This window comes from Plectropomus leopardus, chromosome 1 (assembly GCF_026936395.1).
Source record: "Plectropomus leopardus strain MGB_pleo_1.0 chromosome 1, ASM2693639v1, whole genome shotgun sequence".
In the NCBI taxonomy this organism is placed as follows: Eukaryota; Metazoa; Chordata; class Actinopteri; order Perciformes; family Serranidae; genus Plectropomus; species Plectropomus leopardus.
The window spans coordinates 8,793,306-8,815,068 of NC_142176.1; the positions used below are offsets into that span (position 1 = coordinate 8,793,306).

The 21,763-nt window shown below is 40.0% G+C and overlaps 1 protein-coding gene across 4 annotated transcripts in view; it reads right to left on the bottom strand.

Moving 5' to 3' along the window:
• Positions 1–21,763, bottom strand: part of mpped2a (metallophosphoesterase domain containing 2a) — an 83,086-nt gene that overhangs the window by 25,193 nt on the left and 36,130 nt on the right. For all 4 annotated transcript variants that reach the window (XM_042490869.2, XM_088071534.1, XM_088071470.1 and 1 more), the window contains one exon: positions 20,053–20,278. In XM_042490869.2, the coding sequence (XP_042346803.1) occupies positions 20,053–20,278 (226 nt within the window). The remainder of the gene's footprint in view (positions 1–20,052; positions 20,279–21,763) is intronic.

The following is a 21,763-nucleotide window of genomic DNA, read 5'->3' on the forward strand; positions in this document are numbered from 1 at the left end:
GTTTAAACAGGATGTTTGAGCAAGACGATGCAACTGAAAACAGCCACAAGGAACAACGATGGAGGAAACAAGGTTTTCAAGTGAGAATGCAATTTGTGACGGTGTTTTTTTTTGTTTCAAAGTTATTATGAATTTATTATGCTATTCAGATAAAGAGAACCTGGGAACCCATCGGCTATCTGTTTGATGAGGACAAAGCCTCTGGGGGCAACACTCAATATTTCTGGGGGCTACGGTGCAGCGAATGGATATCTGGGTAACATATATCCATGCCAAGACTTCCATTTCTGTATAATCAAATAATAATCTCTATAAAAAGATACCTGCATCCGAATTAGAACTGCAATGAGTAGCTGACTAGTTGATAAGTCAACAGAACACAAATCAACTATTTTGATAATTTAGTATTTTTTAAGCAAAAAGGCAGTTTATATATCTGATATCTTTGACTTATGGAATGACAAAAAAAACCCTCAAACACACTGGATAGACATTTTTCTCTATTTTCTGACATTTTAAGCTCAAATGATTAATCAAGACAATAACTTTCGGATTTCTCATTAATTAAAATAATCATCAGTTGCATCTATTTTGAATTAAATTTTTTGAAATCGTCAGATTTTGAGATTGCATTTCACCTGATGTATTCTGCCACTTTTGCTCTCCATGCAGGGTGTTTACGTGCATGCGTAAAGCCAGCTCAAATTTGATTGGTAAATACAGACAGACAGACTCTCTTTTCACATGCAGATACCTGTTTATAGAGATTAATGTAAAGGTAATGAACCAGCCCTTCTTGAACTGTTCTTCCTCTGTTTTTCTCTACCTTATGTGCCACGTTACGTTTTAGGCCCTTTGTTTAAAATCAATTTGTACAAATACATTTTTTGTTTAAAACAAACTTTCATCAACTGCCTGCTGGTATAATTTATTCTTTTTTTTCAGCATATCATGCACAAATTGATGACATGTCACCAAACAACGTAGGATGAACTCTGCCGTTCATTCGTACTCGCTTGCCTGTTAAATTCTGAGCAGCCTGGAACCTATTTATTACCACTTGCTCACCTGCCCCATCACTAAGCTATTCATTATCAAGGTGACTAACCTGCACAGCCATTAGCTGCAATGCTATTCATTTCTTGTTAGTTAGCGCAGGTATGCTGTTAACGGGCGACGTGCCATTAATTCTGCACGTACAAAGGAAAACGTGACCCCGTTTCAGAGAGCTGCGGTGAGCCGGTGCACCGCCAACACACAGCCGCCGTGTGTTTAACGGGCCTCATAGGAGAAAGAGACTTACAGTGTGTTTACACAGTGGCATCTCTGAGCTGGTATTAATAATAGAGCCACTTAGCATTCAGAGGCACTGGTCTCAGCCACGCTGTTTGTTTCACAGGTCATTAAATTTATGCCGCAGCCCTAATGTTCATTACAGCAGCAAACTGGCCAGGGGTCTGTAACACTCGCTCACTGTCTTTAATCCCCCGCTGTATTCCTAACACCGGCTTTCTTTTCATCCCTCGCTCGTTCTCCCTCTCTCACATCTCAGTCCATTTGCCTTTACAACAATCTTTTCCTGGTTTAATTAAAAGAATTGCGCCAGTGTTTCCAGATTTTGTTGTTTTTTTTTCCCCTGTTGTGACTAAATTATTCAACCACCTCACACAGGCAAAAAGTATTCTATAAAACCGATGCCTGGACAAATATTCTGTTGTGGACAAAGCGTTAAACACCCTTTAAAAGTGTCGTTCAGCTGTGACTGCTGCACAAAGCTGCTGCTGTGAGGCCAGTTTGCCAGTTTCACCTTCGTAGGCGATGCTGGCAAGAGGAAGCTGATCCCTGCTCGGGCTTAACGGCTGGTAATTCCATTTCCACTGTGAGCAAACCAAAGTCACCGTGCTGCAAGCTAACAGAGGCTGGAGGTCAAAATGATAGACAAAAGGCACACACAATGTGAAAACTCATTAAGGGGTTTTACAAGGATTTTGCAGAAAAGACGAGACTGGAAAACAGCAGGGATTTATAAAAGCTAACAGGGAAACAGAGTTTTTCGTCATTATTTTCTTAAAAATCATTAACCCTCTCTGTCTTGTACTGCTATCCTCCACTCTTCTTTGCGTTTCATCGGGTGCTTCAACAGAAAAACAATCTAAACCATTACATGCACCTCAAAACATGGACACACTGCTATTGTTTTTTGTCAATAACATGCTCTGAAGTGCATCATTTTGTTTGAAAGCTGCTATATAAATAAAGTTTGCTTGATTGATCCGGCAAAAGCAGCAAAACACAGCAGGGGCGAGGGCAGATTTTCATGTTGGACAAGGTGGGGGGCACGTTTAATACGCGTACACTCTCTAAATCAACACTGCGTGAATTCACGTTGCAACCACAAACAGCAGCCTGGTCCCACAGGCTCCCACCGCCCACCAATCCCTTCATTATTCCTTAATGCGACTGATTATTCTCTTTAGAAAAAAAACAACACTGCCACACAGTCCTGTAGGAGAAAACACAAACACTTTAAGGACCGAACAAACACTCTGTTTAATCTAATTAATCCTCTTGGAAATGTAGCGTACTTTGAAGGCTGACTGTGGAGCCGCTGGAGGAAACCAACAGCAGTTGAACCGTAGAGGAAAACAGAAAATGATTCCTTATAGAAAGAAGTTTTGTGGGTCAGATACTGACTGTTCAGAGTCGACCGCTTAGACCCACAGGAGCTACATTCCCAAACTAACTCCGCATCAAGAATCCAAGGATGAAATAGATAAACATGAAAGCTCAGACTCCCATCTGAAGTACAAAAAAACTCTGTTCATTACGAAAACACACAGGGCCTGCTAGAATACCTTTTTACAGGGTTTGCATATTCATAGTCCTTCCTGAACTAATAGTTGAGCATTCATTGTGACAAAAGGAAAAAATATTAAAGCACTGCATTACCTAATAATGCAAGAAAAACAACCTTCTATTTATCATATGTGCCTATATCACATGTAAGGACATGATGCATCTGCTGTGTGTGCCACTGAATGCCACACAGGTGACAAAACCTTTGGCAAAAATGCAAACAAAACCTGACCAGAACCTAATGTCGCTTATCTGCAGAGATAGATTAAGGGGGCTGTGGCTCAGGAGGTAGAAGGGGCTGTAAACTAATCAAAAAAATCAGCTGTTCGGTCCTCCAGCCTGCATGTAGACGTACCATTGGTGGGATACTGAACCCCAAATTGTGAGTGTGCGTGAATGTTTAACCAATGAGCAGGTCAGAATGGGGATCGTTGGGATAATATCAATACTAATAATCCTATTGATACTTATCAGTTATTTTTCATTACTAATGAAAAAAATACATTGATTTAAAAAAAGAATATTTCAGAACATGATTAGATATAAATATTTTAAATATATCTAAATGTTACCAGAGCAGCAAAAGTGATGTTAATAACAGCAACAGACAGCGGAGGAGAGGCTGCAGCATGATTATAAATGACACCAAAATGCTAAAAAATATCAGTAAAAGAACTGGTAACATCTGAATTTACCAATCACGCCTGTCTTATACTGGGTTTTAGTTCCCATCACTATGAGCAGGTTGCACTTTGTATGGTAGCCTTGGCCACCAGTGTGTGAATGTTTGCGTGAATGGGTGAACCCGGCATGTTGTTTAATATTGCATTGGGTGGTCGCAAGACTAGAAAAGCGCTACACAAGTGCAAGTCCCTTTAACATTTCAGGCCGAAAAAGTGCATTCAGTGCAACACTCCTATAAAGCTTTAGTCTACTCTACTGCTGAATCCATCCATTGCAATTAAGTAATGAGTGAAACGTGTTTAAATCCAACAACAAGAGCAGTATGTTTTAAGCTTTCACTGGGCCTACTCAGCCATTCATCAGACACACAGATGCAAAGCCCTCAGACGTCAACCAAAAAGACAAAAACACACTAAGCAATCAAAAACACAAACATGATGACCAGCTAAAGTTAGCATGTTACAACCTGTATCAAGTATCCTGGTAGCCTATCATATGATTTATTCTCGATTTCCCCGGCTCGACGTCATCTACCTTTCTCTAAAATGATTCCCGTCTGTCTCCGCAGCTCTGTGGCGAATGAAGGTGAATAATGCCAAAAAGATGATAATGAAAACAGAAAAGCTATGTAGATAAAGATATCACACTAGGCATGGGGTGATACGAATGATTACCCTGGCCAAAATAATAATCCCAATAATACTCAAAATATGCTTAGAAGTCTAAAAATGCTGCTAAAATATGCCTGACTTTACAGGACATTTTTGTTGACAAACAAATAGTTTTACTGCATCACAAATAGGCCACTGCATTCCCTCAAGGTGCTGCTGAACACGATGTTCACCATTATCCTGATCGCAGAATTTTACAATCTACTTGTTGTGGGTTGATTTTTTTTTCACGATACGTGATAAAATTGTACATCCTCCGATTCCTATATCACACATGCATTATCATTTTTGAAAAATGTCCTCGTGTGTTTCTTGTTCAACATATTTGTCTTCTTTTGAAGATAGAACCAATATTGAAAACTAAAATTTTACTCTCTTTAGGAACCAGATGATCTCCCCGTGTGCGTGTTTGTCAGTCATAACATGCATCTGTCGTCTCTGCTGCCTGGTCTGAGGTCAATGTGAGCGTTTGCAGCGTAGGATCAGAGGCTTTGCAGAGCGTCGAGTCGTGTGGCTCTCTAATTAAAGATGACGCCGCCACTGAAGCCCGCCAGCTCCTGGGTCAAAGGTCACCACGCAACCACTGACACAAACAGGTAGCCAGCCACTGTGAAACGGGCTGAAAGGCAAACCGCCACCACCAGCCTCCCCCTCCTCCGCCTCCTTAACCTGTCCTCCTTCCCCCACTCGTCCCTGCTTCTCCTTTTCTTCCCCCCAATTCCCTGCACCTCTCCTCTTCAAGAAAAAAACATCCGCCTCCGCACATTTATCCACTCAATGACATGGGAGAGAAAGAATAGAGACAGAATAGAAAAGGAGGAAAGAGGGAGGGGAGGAGGAGGAGGAGGAGGAGGAAAGGCTTTTAAACAGTGGCAGCAGAACATCTATAGGAAACTCGCACTTCAGAGCCCTTTCAGCACGATGAAAGAGCAGGAGCGTCGCAGGGCCAAGGCCATCATCTGAGGGCCAAACATGTCACTGGAAAAATAAAAACTGTAGGTGGAGAAGTAAACTTCCCTGTGTACCTCTCATATGAATGATCCTATCTGTTCACCAGAACAAAGGTATGCTGTTGACCTTTGTGTGCCTATTCTTTTATAGCAAAGTGGAACCGGACCTTGGTGTGTTTTCTTGGAGATGCTTTCGTTCTTACTTTCGTTGACGTAGAAGGAGCATATACACCGAAGCCATTCATCACGCTCAAGCGAAAAGAAAAAAAAAACAGTATTCAACCTCAATGTATTTGGTCAAGCACAAATGAACCAGAGCTTGTTAACTGGAGTCACAGAGCTGAGAGGTCTCTTGTTTACAGGTCAGAGTTGTAACAGCACGTCAACCTTGGAGGTCAGACACTGCCGGCTGCAGACGAGGCGAGTCAACAGCTTGGTCACTGCAGCTGCAGCGTTTTCAGGCTTTATTGTGTGCTGCTCGGCTTTCCGAACGCGAGGAACTGCTGACTGTCAGATGTCAACATTCACCTCCTCCTGCAGCCCAGACGGCCTCATGCTCCGAGGTTGTTTCTAGGAGTTGATTAGGTTTACATTCTCACTCCAAACAAACTGTACTGCTGCTCCTCTTCTTGTGGTTTATTGATGCAAACACACAGAATCACGATGCATTGTATCAGACGTGACACTTATGGTAATTTGAAACACACATTCATGGTAAAGCTTTTTTTTTTTATCAACAGAAAGACAGAAAATACACTCGAAGCAGTGTATTTTACCCTTTTCCACCAAAAAAATGTTTTTTCGTTTTAACAAAGCAAGCCATAGTTGACACACACATACTCCATATTGTGTAAACACAAGATCTTTATCAAATTAAGTAAAACATGTAGCAAATAATTTGATGTAAATCAGGAATTATCTGATGGAAGTTAACAAGATCTCCAATCTGACCAAATATTCAGTCAGAATTTTGTGGAAAACCTTATTTCTGTGACAAAGCAGGAAAAAACCTTGGCAACTGTCAAAAGGAAAATTCATATCAAGAAACATCAACACTTCTCTCTTCACACTGGAACCAAAATTAGCTGAAGGTGATATGCATTTCCGTTAAGCCTGGCGGTAAGTGTCTCGCTGCCACAGATGGATGTTTCTCACACGTGTGAACAAAATCAAGGGCTTCCACATAAAATATGGAAACCATATTAGGTGAAAAGAGTCAGGAGACTCACACAGCTGCCAGTTCTGCACATTTACATCACAGCACGACGAGAAAGACTTTTAAAAATATTACGCAAATAAATAATCCTGTTATCTTAAGACGCGCATTTTATATCCGTTAGTTTCAATAGGTTTGGTCAGACAAGTAGAAGAAGAGAGACAGCCGCCCATGTGTGTCTCTCTGTGTCTGCATCAAAGCGACGAGGGCGACGACATCTCAGACAGAGTCAACCGAGCTCTAACACTCTCAAAAACACACACACAAGCACAGACCTGCAGAGCGACAGGAGCGATTACCTTCCAGCCGCAGGCTCTGTGTGTATTGTAACCACAGTCTGTCCACACTGTCGGGGACAAACACCGATCTGACCTCAGAGCAGCGCCAACAGTCTGCTACACAACTAAAGAGCAGAAACACACCAGCGGCTGAAACACAGCTGTCTCTCCATTATTCACAGAGCGCTCAGTTTTTGGCTTACAACACACTGAAGGTGGGAAACCTCACAGGGGACTGTGCTGCTGACATAATCAGATTAAATACTTAAAATGAGTCATCATTTTTTTGGCAATGCTCAGAGACAAGCAGAGAAGGAGGTCAAATTAGATACAAAGGAAAATTTTGTCTATTTATTTCTCCTCATTCGTTTTTGATTTTTTTTTTTAAATTTAACGCTTTAAGTAAAGAAAAAGCAAAGCATGACGATATCCTGCACCCTTCCAATCCAAAATAACAATCAATACAATCCAAAATCCTGACGTCTAGAGATGTTTCAAAATCAGTACTGAACTAATTGGCTAATCTTTCTTTTATTGGATCCACCACAAGTGTCAAGAAAATGTCAACACTATTCTAAAAATACATTGATTTGCGTGAAGGGAAAAAAGGAATTGAAAACAGAAAATAAATACAAGGTTTTTTACTTACTGACAGATTTATTTATCCTTTCTTGTGTAAGAAAATTGGAAAATTTGAACATGATGTTACATTTAAGGGTGAAGTCTTGTTTCTTGAAAATAAGCAAATACAACAAAGTCTCCCAACTAAGTGAGATGATTTCATATTTTTTAAAGGCAGTTTTTAAAAGGCTGGAAAATTCAGCAAATTTTGTTTTTTAATTATGGTTTCAGCCTAATAGAGATAAAACTATTATTTTCAATGATGTTGCTTTGTCTTGTGTTATAAACCCAGTGCACCCCTTTCCTTTACAGCGGTGCACTCAGTGTTGCAAACTTAGTGACTTTCTCTAGATTACGGACCTTTTCAGACCTCTAGTGACCTTTATTCTGAAAAATAACGAGCTGCCAGCGCAACCCCTGCAAGTGCAGCCTTTGAGCTCTCATTATGTTACAAAGCAGAACTCTCACGACGGCTGCTAACATCATATTTAGCATCACCCGAATGTGTCGATTAGCGTAACGACACAAAAACAGACTGAAAGGCCAGTCCTTCTCCCCACAGCGTTCAGGCAGCCTCACACTGCAGATTCAGATGTGCCAAAGTCAGAACTAATGCTACAGGATGTTACTGTTGTATATGCTGAATGCACTCACATGAACTGTATGTCTTAAAGAATACCAAATTAAAGCACACGTCAAAGTGCTTAAGCCCGACTACAATGTGTCTTCACGTGTGTAATTTAAGTCTGCTGTTCCTGCCCTGTATAAACAAGTTAGTTAACACGTTAGTCTTAAAACGGAGCATTACTGCATTTTTAAAAACATACATTTTGAATTTTCTTATTAAAAATATGCCAGTATTTGAGTGACTTAACTGTAACATTACCTACACCTTTAGTTGACTTACATTTTTTTTTAAATATACTTTTTATTGGCATTTAACATCACATACCATCTCTTACACTGATTTCAAAAGCTTTGAACAGCCTTTATGTCTATAATGCCACATTCTTTAAATTTATGACAGGACTTACAGTTTTAAGTTCAAGAAAATCTAGTTAAGTTCAATTAATGCTTTACTTGCCGAAAGTTAATAAACTAATTGTTTAAATAACTGACATATCAATACTAACCCCCCAAAAATCATGATTTTACCAAACCTTGGCAGCCCTTGATTTTAAATCATGATTACCTTATCTGCATCATTATGTCTCCTCCCATAAAACAGTGACCATCGCACTACATGACTAAACTAGATCTTTTTTTTTTGCAGTGAATTTTGCGCCGTGGCCTTGATCCAGAGCAGGATTTTGGCTGCGTCAGCCCTTTTCCAGGCCCGACAGTGTTTGATGGAGCTGCTGGCCGTCGTGTGGCAGACCTCTGGCTGCCTGGCTGGTGACTGATGCTCACGGGGCCACGGAGGAGAGCTTTATTAAACGACGGCGAGGACCCATCACTCTCCCTCTGACATATTGGGGGCTCACCTTGGGGGTGGGGGAGCACCAGGAGAAGTCAATGGAGATGTGAAACATTTAGTCCGTCTGCGCTCACCCACCTCTGATGACTCGCAGTGTTTGTTGGTTTTCAGTTTATTGCACTTTTGCTTTTTGAAGGTGTTTTATATTTTTGTTGCATAACGTGTGTGTTTGTGCATATGTGTGTGTGTGTGCAGGGTGAGTCATTTAGCAGGGAACGCTGTGAGCTGGCATACTGTGGAGAGCGAGGGCACGATGACAAATCCATCACTTAACCCTCTCATTCACTCCTTTGACACACACACACTGAGAAACTTCACACACACACATACACAAACAAACACGCTACATCTGCAGACCTTGACAGCCTGCAAGAAAGAAACCGCCAACACACCCCTCCACCTCCTCCTCCGCCCAGCCTTCATCACCAGCTGCAGGAGGCTCCATACAGTCTGAACCTCCCTGCAGCTGTAACCTGAGGACCACCTGCAGCTGCACCAGCACCCATGGGTGCACCGAGCAGAGCCAACAACAACAGCAGCAGCAGCAGCAATAATACACACACAGCAGGAGCTTTGGCCTCAGTCCGGCCCCGTTAAGAGACGCTTGACGATTTCTATTTTCCGCTCCATTAAGTAAAGGTGTCACATTTTACATCAATAAATCATTATCTCATTAATTCTGGAAAATTACGGTAATTAATGTGGGACTGCTGTCAACTGAAAACATTTTTTTTAAAGGAAAACCGAAAAAGAAAAACTGTTTTGATTGCATCTTGGCAACCTTTTATTTATTTATTTATCTGCTTATGTAATGAAAGAGTTTCCATTGGAACAAAAGGTGGAAAAACATCAATATATAATCCTCCGCAAGGGATAAAGAAAAATATTGATTCAAATACAAATCTGCATTTTCTTATCTCTTTTCTTCTTATCTGCATATTGACTACTGAATCCACATTTTTAGTCAGCGTATTTAAACAAACAAGTACCGTTTACCTCGGCGCTAACAGTGTTTTTCTTTATCTATATCCATTTAAAAAGAACTATTGATAATTAATATATGAATTACCTGAGGAAACTAAAGACCAGAGTCTTAAGACATTGCTTTAAATCCTAAAACAGCTGTTCTGGTCAGGTGTGTGTGGTTCAAGAGTATTCATTTAAAGACAAAATGTCCTTAAATTATGAATACTTCTAACTATTTGTTCACGTCTGTTTTACAATGGTCACACTTAGGGCTACAACCAAAGGTTATTTGTTGATCTATTAATTGTTCTGTTCATAAAATGTCCCAGAGCTCTAGATAATGTGTTAAGATTATGTGCTTAAATCAGCCCAGAAGCCCAAATATTTTGAGTTTACTATCAAATATGAGGAAGACAAGCAGAAAATGCTCATGTCTGTGAGAGTATTTGGCCTTTTGGTAAAAAAATTCTGAGCAATTTGCAATAGATACAGATCAATTTTCTGTCACGCTTCATCATTTCTGAGGGACACCCCCCCCCACAAAACAAAAAAGAGAGAGAGAGAGCTTAAAAACTTTCTAAAAGAATCACACAGGACAGACATGATCCAGGAAGTGTCTGCGTGCCAAATCCACTACAACTGCTCAACCATTTTCGTTTTTACTTTTTTAATAAATAACATACACATCCCTGCAGTTTTTAGGGGGGGGAAAGCAATTTCTCTTCCTTTTTTTTTTCAATTAAATAGTTGGGATTTTCTTGTAAAACAGGTTTGGTATATGTTTAGTTAAATATAAGAAAACTCCTTTTAATTCACCACAAGTTTGTGTGACATTTCAGAGGTTCGGGAAGTTTCACTACACAAGTTCTCTGCAGAGTGAAACAGACGAGGGCAGAACGACCATGAAGCCCTTGACTTCTCAGTGACGGACATTTGTCAGGCCCCATTGCCTCATCGGAGGTAACGCTGCCATGTGCTCTTACTCAGACAGAGAAAACAGAGTATGTCACTGTGTGTGGGTGTGTGTTTGTCAGTGTGTGTTTGTCAGTGTGTGTGTGTGTGTGTGTGTGTGTGTGTGTGTGTGTGTGTGTGTGTGTGTGGTGGGCAGACTGCCAAGACAGAGGCTGGCGCCGGCAAAGAGGTGACTTAGGGGTGATTAAGCTAAAAGCAGCCGACACAAATATCAGATCTCAACGACACAGACAAATGACAACAACATGAAGTTAAAATGCTCGTATTCACTTCCACTCGATTAAAAGAGCTGTCCAAACGGACTCAAATGTTTTGAAAAGAAATATAGTCATGTAGAAAGTTTGTGTCAAGTTTTTGCCTTTTTTTTAAGGTTTATTCTCTTAAAGTGTTGAATGCTGCATACATTTAAGACCAGTTTCTAGAGACACCAAGCACAGGTGAGTAGGGATTAAACGTTTATATCCATATCTATTAAACATCATTCAGCTCCACATATATGTTTCATTAATAACCGTGTTTTTCTTTGAAGCAACTAGCAAGCTGAAGAATTTAGGGGGAAAAAAAGAACTTTAAGCATCAAGTGTAAAGTGGGTTGGGATTATTATTTCTTTCAGGTCTGTAAAACAAATTAAGTAGAAAGTTGTGTGTGTGTGTGTGTGTGTGTGTGTGTGTGTGTGTGTGTTTATGTGTTAAAGGGTCAGAGGGGATGTTATTTTACAACACCAAATTGTTCAACAATCAACAAAAGGCAACCTGACCGAACGTAAGACAGTGATGGGGGGGGTTATTCCTGCCATACACTACATAGCCAAAAGTATGTGGACATTACACCCATGTCTGCTGTTACAACAGCCTGCACTCTTTGGGGCTCAGTCTTTCCACTACATGTGGTTTTAAATGCATTTCACCCCTTTGTTACCCCCCCAGCCCCCCCGGATGTGTCGGATGGGGTTGAAGTCGGGGCTACTCGGCATAAAAATGACCGAGCTTTGTGTACAAGAGCATTATCACGCTGTAAGAAAGGTAGAAAGATGGAAAGATGGTGAGGAGAGAGTTAAAGGAATCCATCAGAAAAACAGATCTCTGCCCTCTTCATAATGAAAACAACTGAGGCTAAACATACTGATACATTTAAACATCACCACTGTGTATCAGTTCCCCTTCACACACACACACACACACCCCACACATACACATGTGCGTGCGGCTGACCTTTACAGTGAGAAATGAATACATGAATAAAACCAAAATCTGCAAATGACAAATCTGCATTTGGCCCTCCAGGTTTCCCCTGAGGTGAGTTTCAGAGAGTCAAATGAGGGCAGTTGGATTTAATCTGCCGCCTCTGGGAGGCACACGCGCACATGCACACGCAGGCAAGCCAGCAGACTGATTTTCTTTTGAAAAAGCCCCACAAAAAAACAACCAAACAATGATTGCCATTTCATTCGTTAACACGAAACAAAGTAAGTACAGTGAAAAAAGACGAGATGAGAAAAAAGAAGCGGGAAAGGGTACCGCTACTATAGGGCAGGAGAGAAATGAGAAGAAGAAATGAAAGGAGCCGAGGAGGAAAAAACCGTGACAGGAGAAGAACGGAGGAGAGGGAGGAGACTCCCCAGTGAACGAGGCAGCGGAGGAGGGAGGGAGCTTCAGCTGGGAGGATCGGGGAGGAGGCCACAGAGGCAGCAGCAACAGTTTGACCTTCGACCAGGGAGTTAAGATGCGGTCAAGTCCAGAATCACAAAATAGGTTAATCCCTACAGACCGTCTCTCTTCTCTGCTTCTCTGTTCTGAATCAGTCAGCAGAGCTTATCAGAGTCGGCAAAAGCAGCAGGATTCCTCACATATCTGTGACCAGCCTGACCCGACTGTCACTGCGTCTGTTACTGATGTCTGAGCTGACTGTGTGAGAGTGCTGCAACTAACGGTTACTTTCACGATTTCTTTTAATTCTATTCATAGTTTAATGTGTAAAATAATGACCAATGACCAATAAAGGTGCCAAGAGCTCAAAATGTTGTCTTCAGGGCTGCATATATAGTCTGAAAAAAGAGTCTGAAAATCATAAGGAGTCCGTTTACAAGAACAAACAAAAGCAGCAAATAGTCACATTGGAGCAGCTGGATGAAGTGAATGATTGGGAATATTTATGCCGGATAATTGTTTATTCCACATTAGTGTGTATTATGTTTAAAGAGCTGGTTACGATGGCAATTAAAACTAAATTTTGTGACTAAATTACTTTATTTCTACAGAATTCTGAGGGAATGGACAAAGTGTCCAAATTAGAGGAAGCTGTCATAGCATCTGTATGGCATGATACTCTTATTTAACCATTTGAACCCTGAGCAAATTGTTGTGATTTCTTGGGAAAAAAGTGCAAGAAATTAGTAGATATAGAAAATTACATTTTTAAGTGCTTTTTCATTTCATTTCCTTGTTTTTGTCTCTCTTTTCATTTCTTTTGGGTTTTTTGTTTTGTTTTATTACTAATTTTCAGGTGATTTTCTACTTTTTTTTACTATGTCTTGTTAATTTTTGGGTCATTTCATCTTTCTTTGCTCGTTGCCTTTTTCTTTTGGTTTTTGAAAGAACTCAAGCTAATTTGCTCAGCTTTGAAAGGGTTAACCTCTTCTGTCGGAGCATACAGTGCACCAGAAAAGAGGAACAGTCTGCAGTCATGAGGCAGGTATTGATCGTACAAATGCATCTGTTGAAAAAACTGTGTAAAGCCATTCTTCCGTTTGCAAGTGAGTTACGTTTCTTGGTCTGAGAGATTTTTTCACTTTGTTCAATAACTTTTAAATGAATTGATATTCAGTCCTAAAAGCATAATGCCAGAGTCGGATATTAAATGCACAAGGTTCTCACACATTTTTGTGTATAAAATTTCAAAACTTTTTGTGACTTTTCAAGGTCCCATAATAAATTTTTTTCTATTCCTACGTGCCCGGCGCTTTTAAAAGATATCAGATTCAGTTTCAGCGAGGTGCCATACATGAAGGGAAAGACAGAACGCAGGGAGAAAATTAACATGACTTTTCCAGGTTTTCCATGACCGTGAGAACCCTGATTTGCATCTTAAAGTAGGAATACATCAAAATTTTCAAAACATTTCCATATCAGGTAGTCTCAGATAATGACAGATAACTCTGAGATTACTGTGTGCTCCTTTCAACTTTCTGAAGCCCAAATTCAGTCATTAAATAGTTTATTTTGCCTCACTTGCTCCCATAAACTTTACAGCGATACCAAACAAAGAAAAAAGGCAAAACATTATGTTTCAGCGGCTTTGACCTAAAAATATTTCAGATTTTTTTGTTGATAAATAATTTAATTAAAGTTCACAGATTGTTCACACAGATTGTTGTAATCATCTAACAATTCAGCGCAGATCTGAAGTGTTTAACCTAAAGCTGTCAGACTGGAGCAGCACTTAACGTTTTACCATTTTACAAAGGGCAAAAAAAAAACAACCAGAAATTCATATCCTGCATTAAAGCAGTAGATTAAAGACAGAAGATTAAAACAAAGATTATAAATACATTAAAAAGTTCAAAGAAAAGAGTTTTACTTGGCTCCTAAATCTTGTTGCCTGGAGCAGAAAGAGTTAACGATGCGAACAAAATCTAAAACTGTAAAGCTCCCAGAGACCTTCAGCTTCTCCTAAAGAGGTTTGATTGACACGGTGCAGAAGCCTGCTCGTCTTTGCACTGTGTGTGTGTGTGTGTGTGTGTGTGTGTGTGTGTGTGTGTGTGTGTGTGTGTGTGTGTGTGTGTGTGTGTGTGTGTGTGTGTGTAGGAATGTGTGAGTATGAGAAGAGGAGGTTTAGGTATTCGGTCTGTTAAGCATCTGTCATTAAACAGTGTGTGTTGTGTGTCTTTCACGGTACGCTGCTTTCACTCCAAGCAGAAGTGAAAAGGGTCAGAACAGTTTTACTCAAAATGTTTCAACTTTACAAAGTTATTAAAAAAAAGCCACATAAAATTGTTTTTTTCTTAAAGAAAGATGTAAGAAAAGAATATCTACAATATTTCATCGCTTCGAATCAAAGGGTGTTACAGAATTAATTATTTTAAACAAATATTCAAGCATATTTTTTAGTTTTAGCCTCTCAAATGTGTGGAATTGCTCTTTTTCTATGTTTCATATAATTGTAAATAGTGTTAAATAGTGTTTTAAAAGTTTTGCTCGGACAAAAAAAGCAACAAGACACCACCTTGGACACATAGTGAAAATTTTAATTTCAAAGATCATTAATTGAAAAAATAATAAGCATTTTAATTATGAGAATAATCTTTGGTTGCATCCCTAGAAAAATCCAATCCTCCATGTTTGCTAATCATGTATATCGCTTATTTTTTTCTGCTAATGGAAGCTCAAGGATATTTTCTATTTACCTGCTTTATTCACGACGTTTACGTTCTTATTTCAGTCGCTGCTGTTTGTAGCTTTTAAGTATCTGAATGAGAGAAGATAGTGCTGCTCTAACGTTTTAATTTTAAATAGAAGTGAAAAAGAGAAACCAAATTACATCTTGATTGAAAGCAATCTGCTGCAAATTAAAGCTGTTTTGTTTTGGGAGGAAACAGAAAGAATAACTTGTATTTTTGTCTCGTGCAGCCTCATGATGGTCACGTCATTTCTTACTTTACTGAGATGGTATCATGAAGGAAATAAATTTATAACCCAGTGTTGACATCAACATAATAACAACCAAGCAGTTGAAGGGATTTTAATTATTATCACTGTCCTAATGCTTTTAGATTAAGATCATTTCTGAACACATTTCTTTTTCAGCAATGAACCCAAAGCCAGAAGTGTTTTCAGATTTGCAACATCTGGGGCAATTTCCCTCAACGCTGAAGATTTTTAAAACATTTTTTTATAGATAACTGGCTTTTCAGATGCTCTAGTGAGATTAATTAACTGAGGCAATGTGTTGAACACATATTTAAGTAACCAAAAATCTGTGTGTGTGTGTGTGTGTGTGTGTGTGTGTGTGTGTGTGTGTGTGAGAAAGCTTGGCCTCCTTCAAATCCACCTCAGTCCCTGAAGAGAGGAGTTCAGAACCGGCTTTACTTCCTCAGTTTTAGAAAATGAAAAGTTGAAACGAGCGGCGTGGGAAAGTTGATATTTCCACTGATATGATGTGAAAGCATGTTAGGCCTACACAAACTGTTCATGGTTAAAAGAAACTATGAGACAAAATGTGTTACTTATTCTGACTAAGGTGAAATGATTTGTGAATTGTCAAAAATATTATTATTAGTATTTGCATGGACAGTTTTGAGTAGGATGAAATGAAAAGTTAGAAGTTAGAATAGCTCAAATAAAAGACTTAATATCACCACAACATTTTGATTAATATTAAGTCGGTTGTACAGTTTTCAGTGTCAAAGCAAATAATTTTAGTTATTTGGTTAATTACGTTTGTCAGACAAAAAAAGATTTACTCAATACTGCCAGAGTTGGAACTGCTTAAAAAGATCCATGCAAACTGTTACATTGATTATTTTTTTGAGGTTGAACCAGAGGATTATTTGTGCAATGTGAGGACAGCAGACATGGATGTGTCCAAAACACATTTACAAAATACATAGCACCGAATGAACTGTTCCTCAGTGGTATATCCAAAAATCTCCGCTGTAAATGGCCACATGCTGAACTGACAACCTGCTGCAGATAATTATAAAATGGATTATGTTTGAAAAGCGCTGCAGCGGAATGTCATTTTTATCCATAAGACCTTTAAAAATAGACATTTAAATGATGGATTGATAAAAAGAAATGGTGAGAGCAGTGAGGAAAAGAAGGCTGTAATGTTGCTAATCAGTCAGTCAGAGCAGAATGTTTTCTTCCATCTCGTACGATGAAAACCTGCAGGGTCATTTTGTCTGAGCAGCTGTAACCTGCTGCTTCTCTACAATTAACAAGAGCAAACTTAAGAATCCTGCGTGCTCCAGTGATATAAAATTTCACTAATCGATCCAGCAGTTAATGTGTTTTGAGAAACACAAATCATTAATTTTGGTGGATTTTATGAAACAAAAAAAGAGGAGCTGTGAAGGGAATATTAAAGTTGTGTTTTCCATTGTGCTGGTTATAATCAAACTATTGTATTTTGTGCTGTGATGTTTGGACATAATGTACACTTTCATTCAAAGTAGGACAAATCTGCTAGAGCGGATTCAAAAAGCAGAAAATGCGTTTTTAGAAGTTGATTTCACGTCAAAGAGAGAAGACACAAGGAAACACCCTTTTGATGGCATTTTGCTTCGGTTGGAGTCAGATGGGGGTGGGACATTTACCAAAATGTTCATAAAGTTTTAAAATGTGAGGCATTTGAACCAAAAAAACAAATGACTGTTGTTTGGTATTTTCCTGTACATACTGTCATAGCCAAAAATACGTATTTTCTCTGAAAGATGACAATTCGTCATTTCATCAGGGAGTCCATGGGTAGAAAACATTTTAAATCCATGCTTTTAGGACTTGTTTTGGGGAGAAATTATCTTTTTCTTTTTCCTAGAAACATTACAGGTAAGTAAAACAGTAAGCTGTACATAAAAACTGCAGTCAAGTGCATGGGTTGGTTTTATGTGTGAATATGGTTATTAGAGTGAGTTCAGCTAATCTACATTTTGCCAACAAGTACAAGTATGACATAAAAACACGGTATTGTAATATCAGAAATGTGGACTTGACAGAAGATCTTGACTCGTTTGGACAATAATAAATTAAATGATGAATCAATGAAATTAGATAAAATGTTAAAGGCAATTAAAACCTCAAAAATTCAATAATATTTAGAAAATTAAGACTTTTTAAGGATTTACAGACACCCTGTCTTGTGAAGATTGCTGAGGTCCGCCACCGAAAGCAGATGTGTGAATAAATAAATTGGCCAGCGAGCTGAAAACTACCATATTTTACTGTGTTTTAAATCAGCAGCAGCAGAGCAGCGTTTATCAGGTGGTAGTTACACGCTACATTTCTTGAGCGATGCTGTCGCGTCCCGGCCTGCAGCAGCAGAGCGCTGAGGGCTCGGAGCAGATCGGCCACCCAGGCGGCGAGCTGGTGAGCTGTTGATGAAGTGAGGGGTCACTGCGAGGCTAAGTGAGACCTCACACTGGACAAGCAGGCCAGACCTCGGGCCACGGTGGCATATGGGTGTGAAGGAGGTGAGGAAGCTGAGGAGGGGGCGGGGGTGGCCAAGCTGTCCACTCGGCCTCTCACGAGACCCCCAGCTGTCACAACAGACACTTACCAGCCCTCACACTAAACACCCACCAGGGAGAGGGGGGCAGCATCCTTCCTCTCTCAAACAGAAGGATGGAGAAGAGGAAGGATGGACGGAAAAAGAGAAGGTAATCTCTCCTTCCTGCTGCTGTGATGTCTGAGGAACGCAGGGATCTGCCCCTGTAACTGTCCCCCTGCTGCTTTTGAAGGCAGCCTGCAAACCTGCTAATTATAGCCACTACAGGATGAAGGTGTGACCTAAATAGTTATTTTAAGTCTGGAGCAGACTTGTGAGGACTAGAGAGAGAGAGAGAGAGAGAGAGGGAGGAGAGGGAGTCATAGCAGGACAGAGGAAGTTCAAGAGTCGACCGCCACACAACAAAATACACAGCTGCAGCGCAGAAAAGCCGAGGTCAGACTGCAAGACTGCTCAAATACTGTAAGACGACAGAAGAGCGGACTAAACTACAGATTTCTTTCTGCTGGACAACAGCAAAGGTGAACGGAGCAAAGTGAGAGCATCACACGGATGGGAATAAAGGACTATTAGCTAGCACGGGTGTAACAATCCTTCGATCTGCATCGATATATCGATGAAATGATCATGTGTCATCATCGATACAAACTTAAAACACCAGCAAGTGTTGTCACTATACTGTAATTTCTAACTTCAAGACAACACCTTTTTTTGACAATGGGGAAAAACTGACATTGAGGACATAAGATCAAATTTTTAAAGTCTTTGGCAGAATAAGCGAGCCATCTAAAAACAGTACCTTTTTTTATTTTCAACATATTTTTCAACCTTTTTAAATACTAAAACAGTTGCAAAAATAATTCATGGATGGAAGTAACTGCTCCAGCCCTACTTACTGCATTACAGTTTGTAAAACACACACTTCCCACCCGTTTGGGGATAAGAAACCTGCTCACACTTGCTATCTTTACTCGGAAGTTAGACATGCCTGCTGCAAACTAGTTGCATATGCAAATAGCTACATCGGCGCATACGCATACTTTCAAGACATCAAGGCTACATCGCTCTTTGGGGATAGAAAAATGAAGATCCATTCAACTTTCATGCAGTGCAGCACACGATTTCCAATAATGTTAGACATGTTTTGAGTATTTTATGAATATAATTGAAACAAAAACCAAAACTATGTCTATTCAAAACTTTTCAGAAACATTCTATCAGTTCCAAACCATTTCCAGGCCTGGAAAATGGTTTCTATAATTTCATAACTGTGGGAACCCTGGATGCAACATGACCAGTGAAATTTCACTTCTTCTTCTTTACTGTTCTTCTCATTGACAGGTCTAACAAATGCAAACAGATGTTTACTTCATTCTACATCCATTTATGACGAACTGAAGGTGTGGATACGTGGCCTGTGCACGTGCGCCCAGCTCCACATTGGGAATCCTGTGGCTTTAGAAAATCTGAAAAAAGTATGAGTGTGCACATTTCTGTCTTTGTGCATACACACAGTTTTATGCATCTGGGCACTACGGTTAACCCTAAAAATCAGATTAAAAATGGCATTACTGTATGAACACAGTTTTTCATTTCTAACATTATAGCATATGAAACTTTGTATCAGAAGTTATACATCCAGCAGAGATCTGAGGAGAGTTTTCTTCCATAATGACGACAAGTACTTTCCCTGCACAAACCCTTCTCCTTCCCACCTGCCTCTGTTTGTTGAATACACGCTGCTTGCACCATTCCTCGACCCCCCCCCCCGTGTACTTTCCGCACCTGAGAGCCTATTGACAGAGTGTCCCGGTACCACGCGTATCACTTAACCCCGTGTCAAAACACAGGTGTAACGTAAGCCCGGGGAGCATGCGAAGGTCCTGAGCTCATAAAGGAATGTGCGAGCTGGGAATAGCACCCTGCATGTAAGAGAGGCCTCTCACTGAGAGCAAGTACAGAGTTACTGCAGGGAGGGGAGCTGGAAAACAGCCAGACACTGACAGAGGGGAGGCACACCTTCACCTCAGGGATCCTCAACACAACCTGACAGAAATGTGACTCAGCGGTTATGAAAGACGGAAAGTGATGAGAGTCGCTTTGGATGGAGGACAAAAGAAGATGGTTGGTGTTTCTTACCATGGCGCCCCGTATATCCGGAATCCCTTTATGGTGACGTCCGAGTCCTGCAGGTACACACAGTTTGTGAGGAGCGACTGGACATTGTCAAAGTCCTCTGGTTTCAGTTTGGACACTGAGGGGAATCGGTAGTAATCCTGCTTGACCAGCTCGGCCATAAAGTCCTTATCAAAGGTCAGCTCGTGGTTTCCAGCGATCACCACCTTAAACTCGTACGGGAGGCCACCTAAAGGAGACAAGAGAGGGAAAGCGGGGTGAGCTGATGCTCCACTAATATGTAGAAAATAATGACATTTTTGTGCATAAGCTGACCAAAGTGACAAATTCAACTAAACTGAAGAAGCTGCAGTTACAATCAGCACTAAAGACAGAGCTAAAACTCTTCAATCAACCCACTGTTGAGCAAATCGCTGAGCAAAAGTGGATGACATCTGCAGTATCGACATGCACAAACGATCATAAGCACTGACAGCTAAGCAGCTTTTCTATAGCTGCATCTATGATGAAACTTTCTTACATCAGAGTTTGATCGCGTTAATGAGCAGATTATATAAAATGAAAGAGGTGAAAAACCAATAGATCAGGGTTCCATTGATAAATTACTAGAGTGATCTGTTCAGTCATTTTACACAGATCTTGTCCAAAGGTTTTAATATCCCACATTTTTTACTTCAGTTCCTGTTGCATTGATGTGTCGCCTTTTAATTGTTATTTTGTGATAAATTAATTAGAAATTACTGGAAATATACTGTAAGCATCAAGTTTATTCATACTGAAAAGAAAAGAAAAGAAAAGTTTCAATTGGTTTTTTTTTTTTAATAAAAAAAATGACAAATGTTGGCACTCAGAAGTGATTCAGAGCATTCCTGAAGAAATCGGGCCTATGCTGAAAACAAACCAAGCAACAAGGAAGTGGAGCTTACTGAAATAATTAAATTTTTTGCAGCGGGGGGTATGCTCATGTGTTTCAGGTGGTTAAATTAATTGTACTATCTGTCAAAATATCAGGAGTCAAATAATTCTGTTTATAGCTTTCCTGCAGCTACAGCTGGCTGCAATTCACCACTAAACTTGGACAAAATCCAACTTTAACACAGAATCAAACGGCTGCAGCTCGAAGCGGCTGCTGCAACTTCCTGTAACCGCTGTGTGGCAACTTACACTGCTTGGTATGTTTCCTGTGTTGTACTTATGAATGTCAGAATACAAATCTGCTGCTTGATAAAAGTTATATTTGAACATATTTAACTGCATATTGTCAGCAAGTTAGTAAAGTATTTTTTTTAATGTGCACTGTATCTGCAGAATATTTGTGCATGAGGTTGTTAAATTCCTGAATAAAATGTTTGATTTGATTTAACTGCAAATGATTCACACTGTATGTTTTGTCCAAATTGTGCAGCTCTGCTCTCAGTATTTCATACAATCACAAAGGGTTTGTACTTCCCTCCTGGTCAGTCTATTTCTACAGAAACAGCAGGTTGTCCTAATATTTTGGACACGGAGCCTACTCTCCCCTGCAGCTCCCTGTATACCTAACCCAGAGTACAGATCAGGACTGGATAGAAAACTCAGATAAGTGGAGGGAAAAACACCCTCAATTCAGACAGTCAGAGAGGTTACAACCACAGCTGACGGCTCTGCTTGACCCCAACAGACCACCGTCCATCTCTGCAGACACCGGGCGGCTGGAAGAAGCACGAACCTGAAC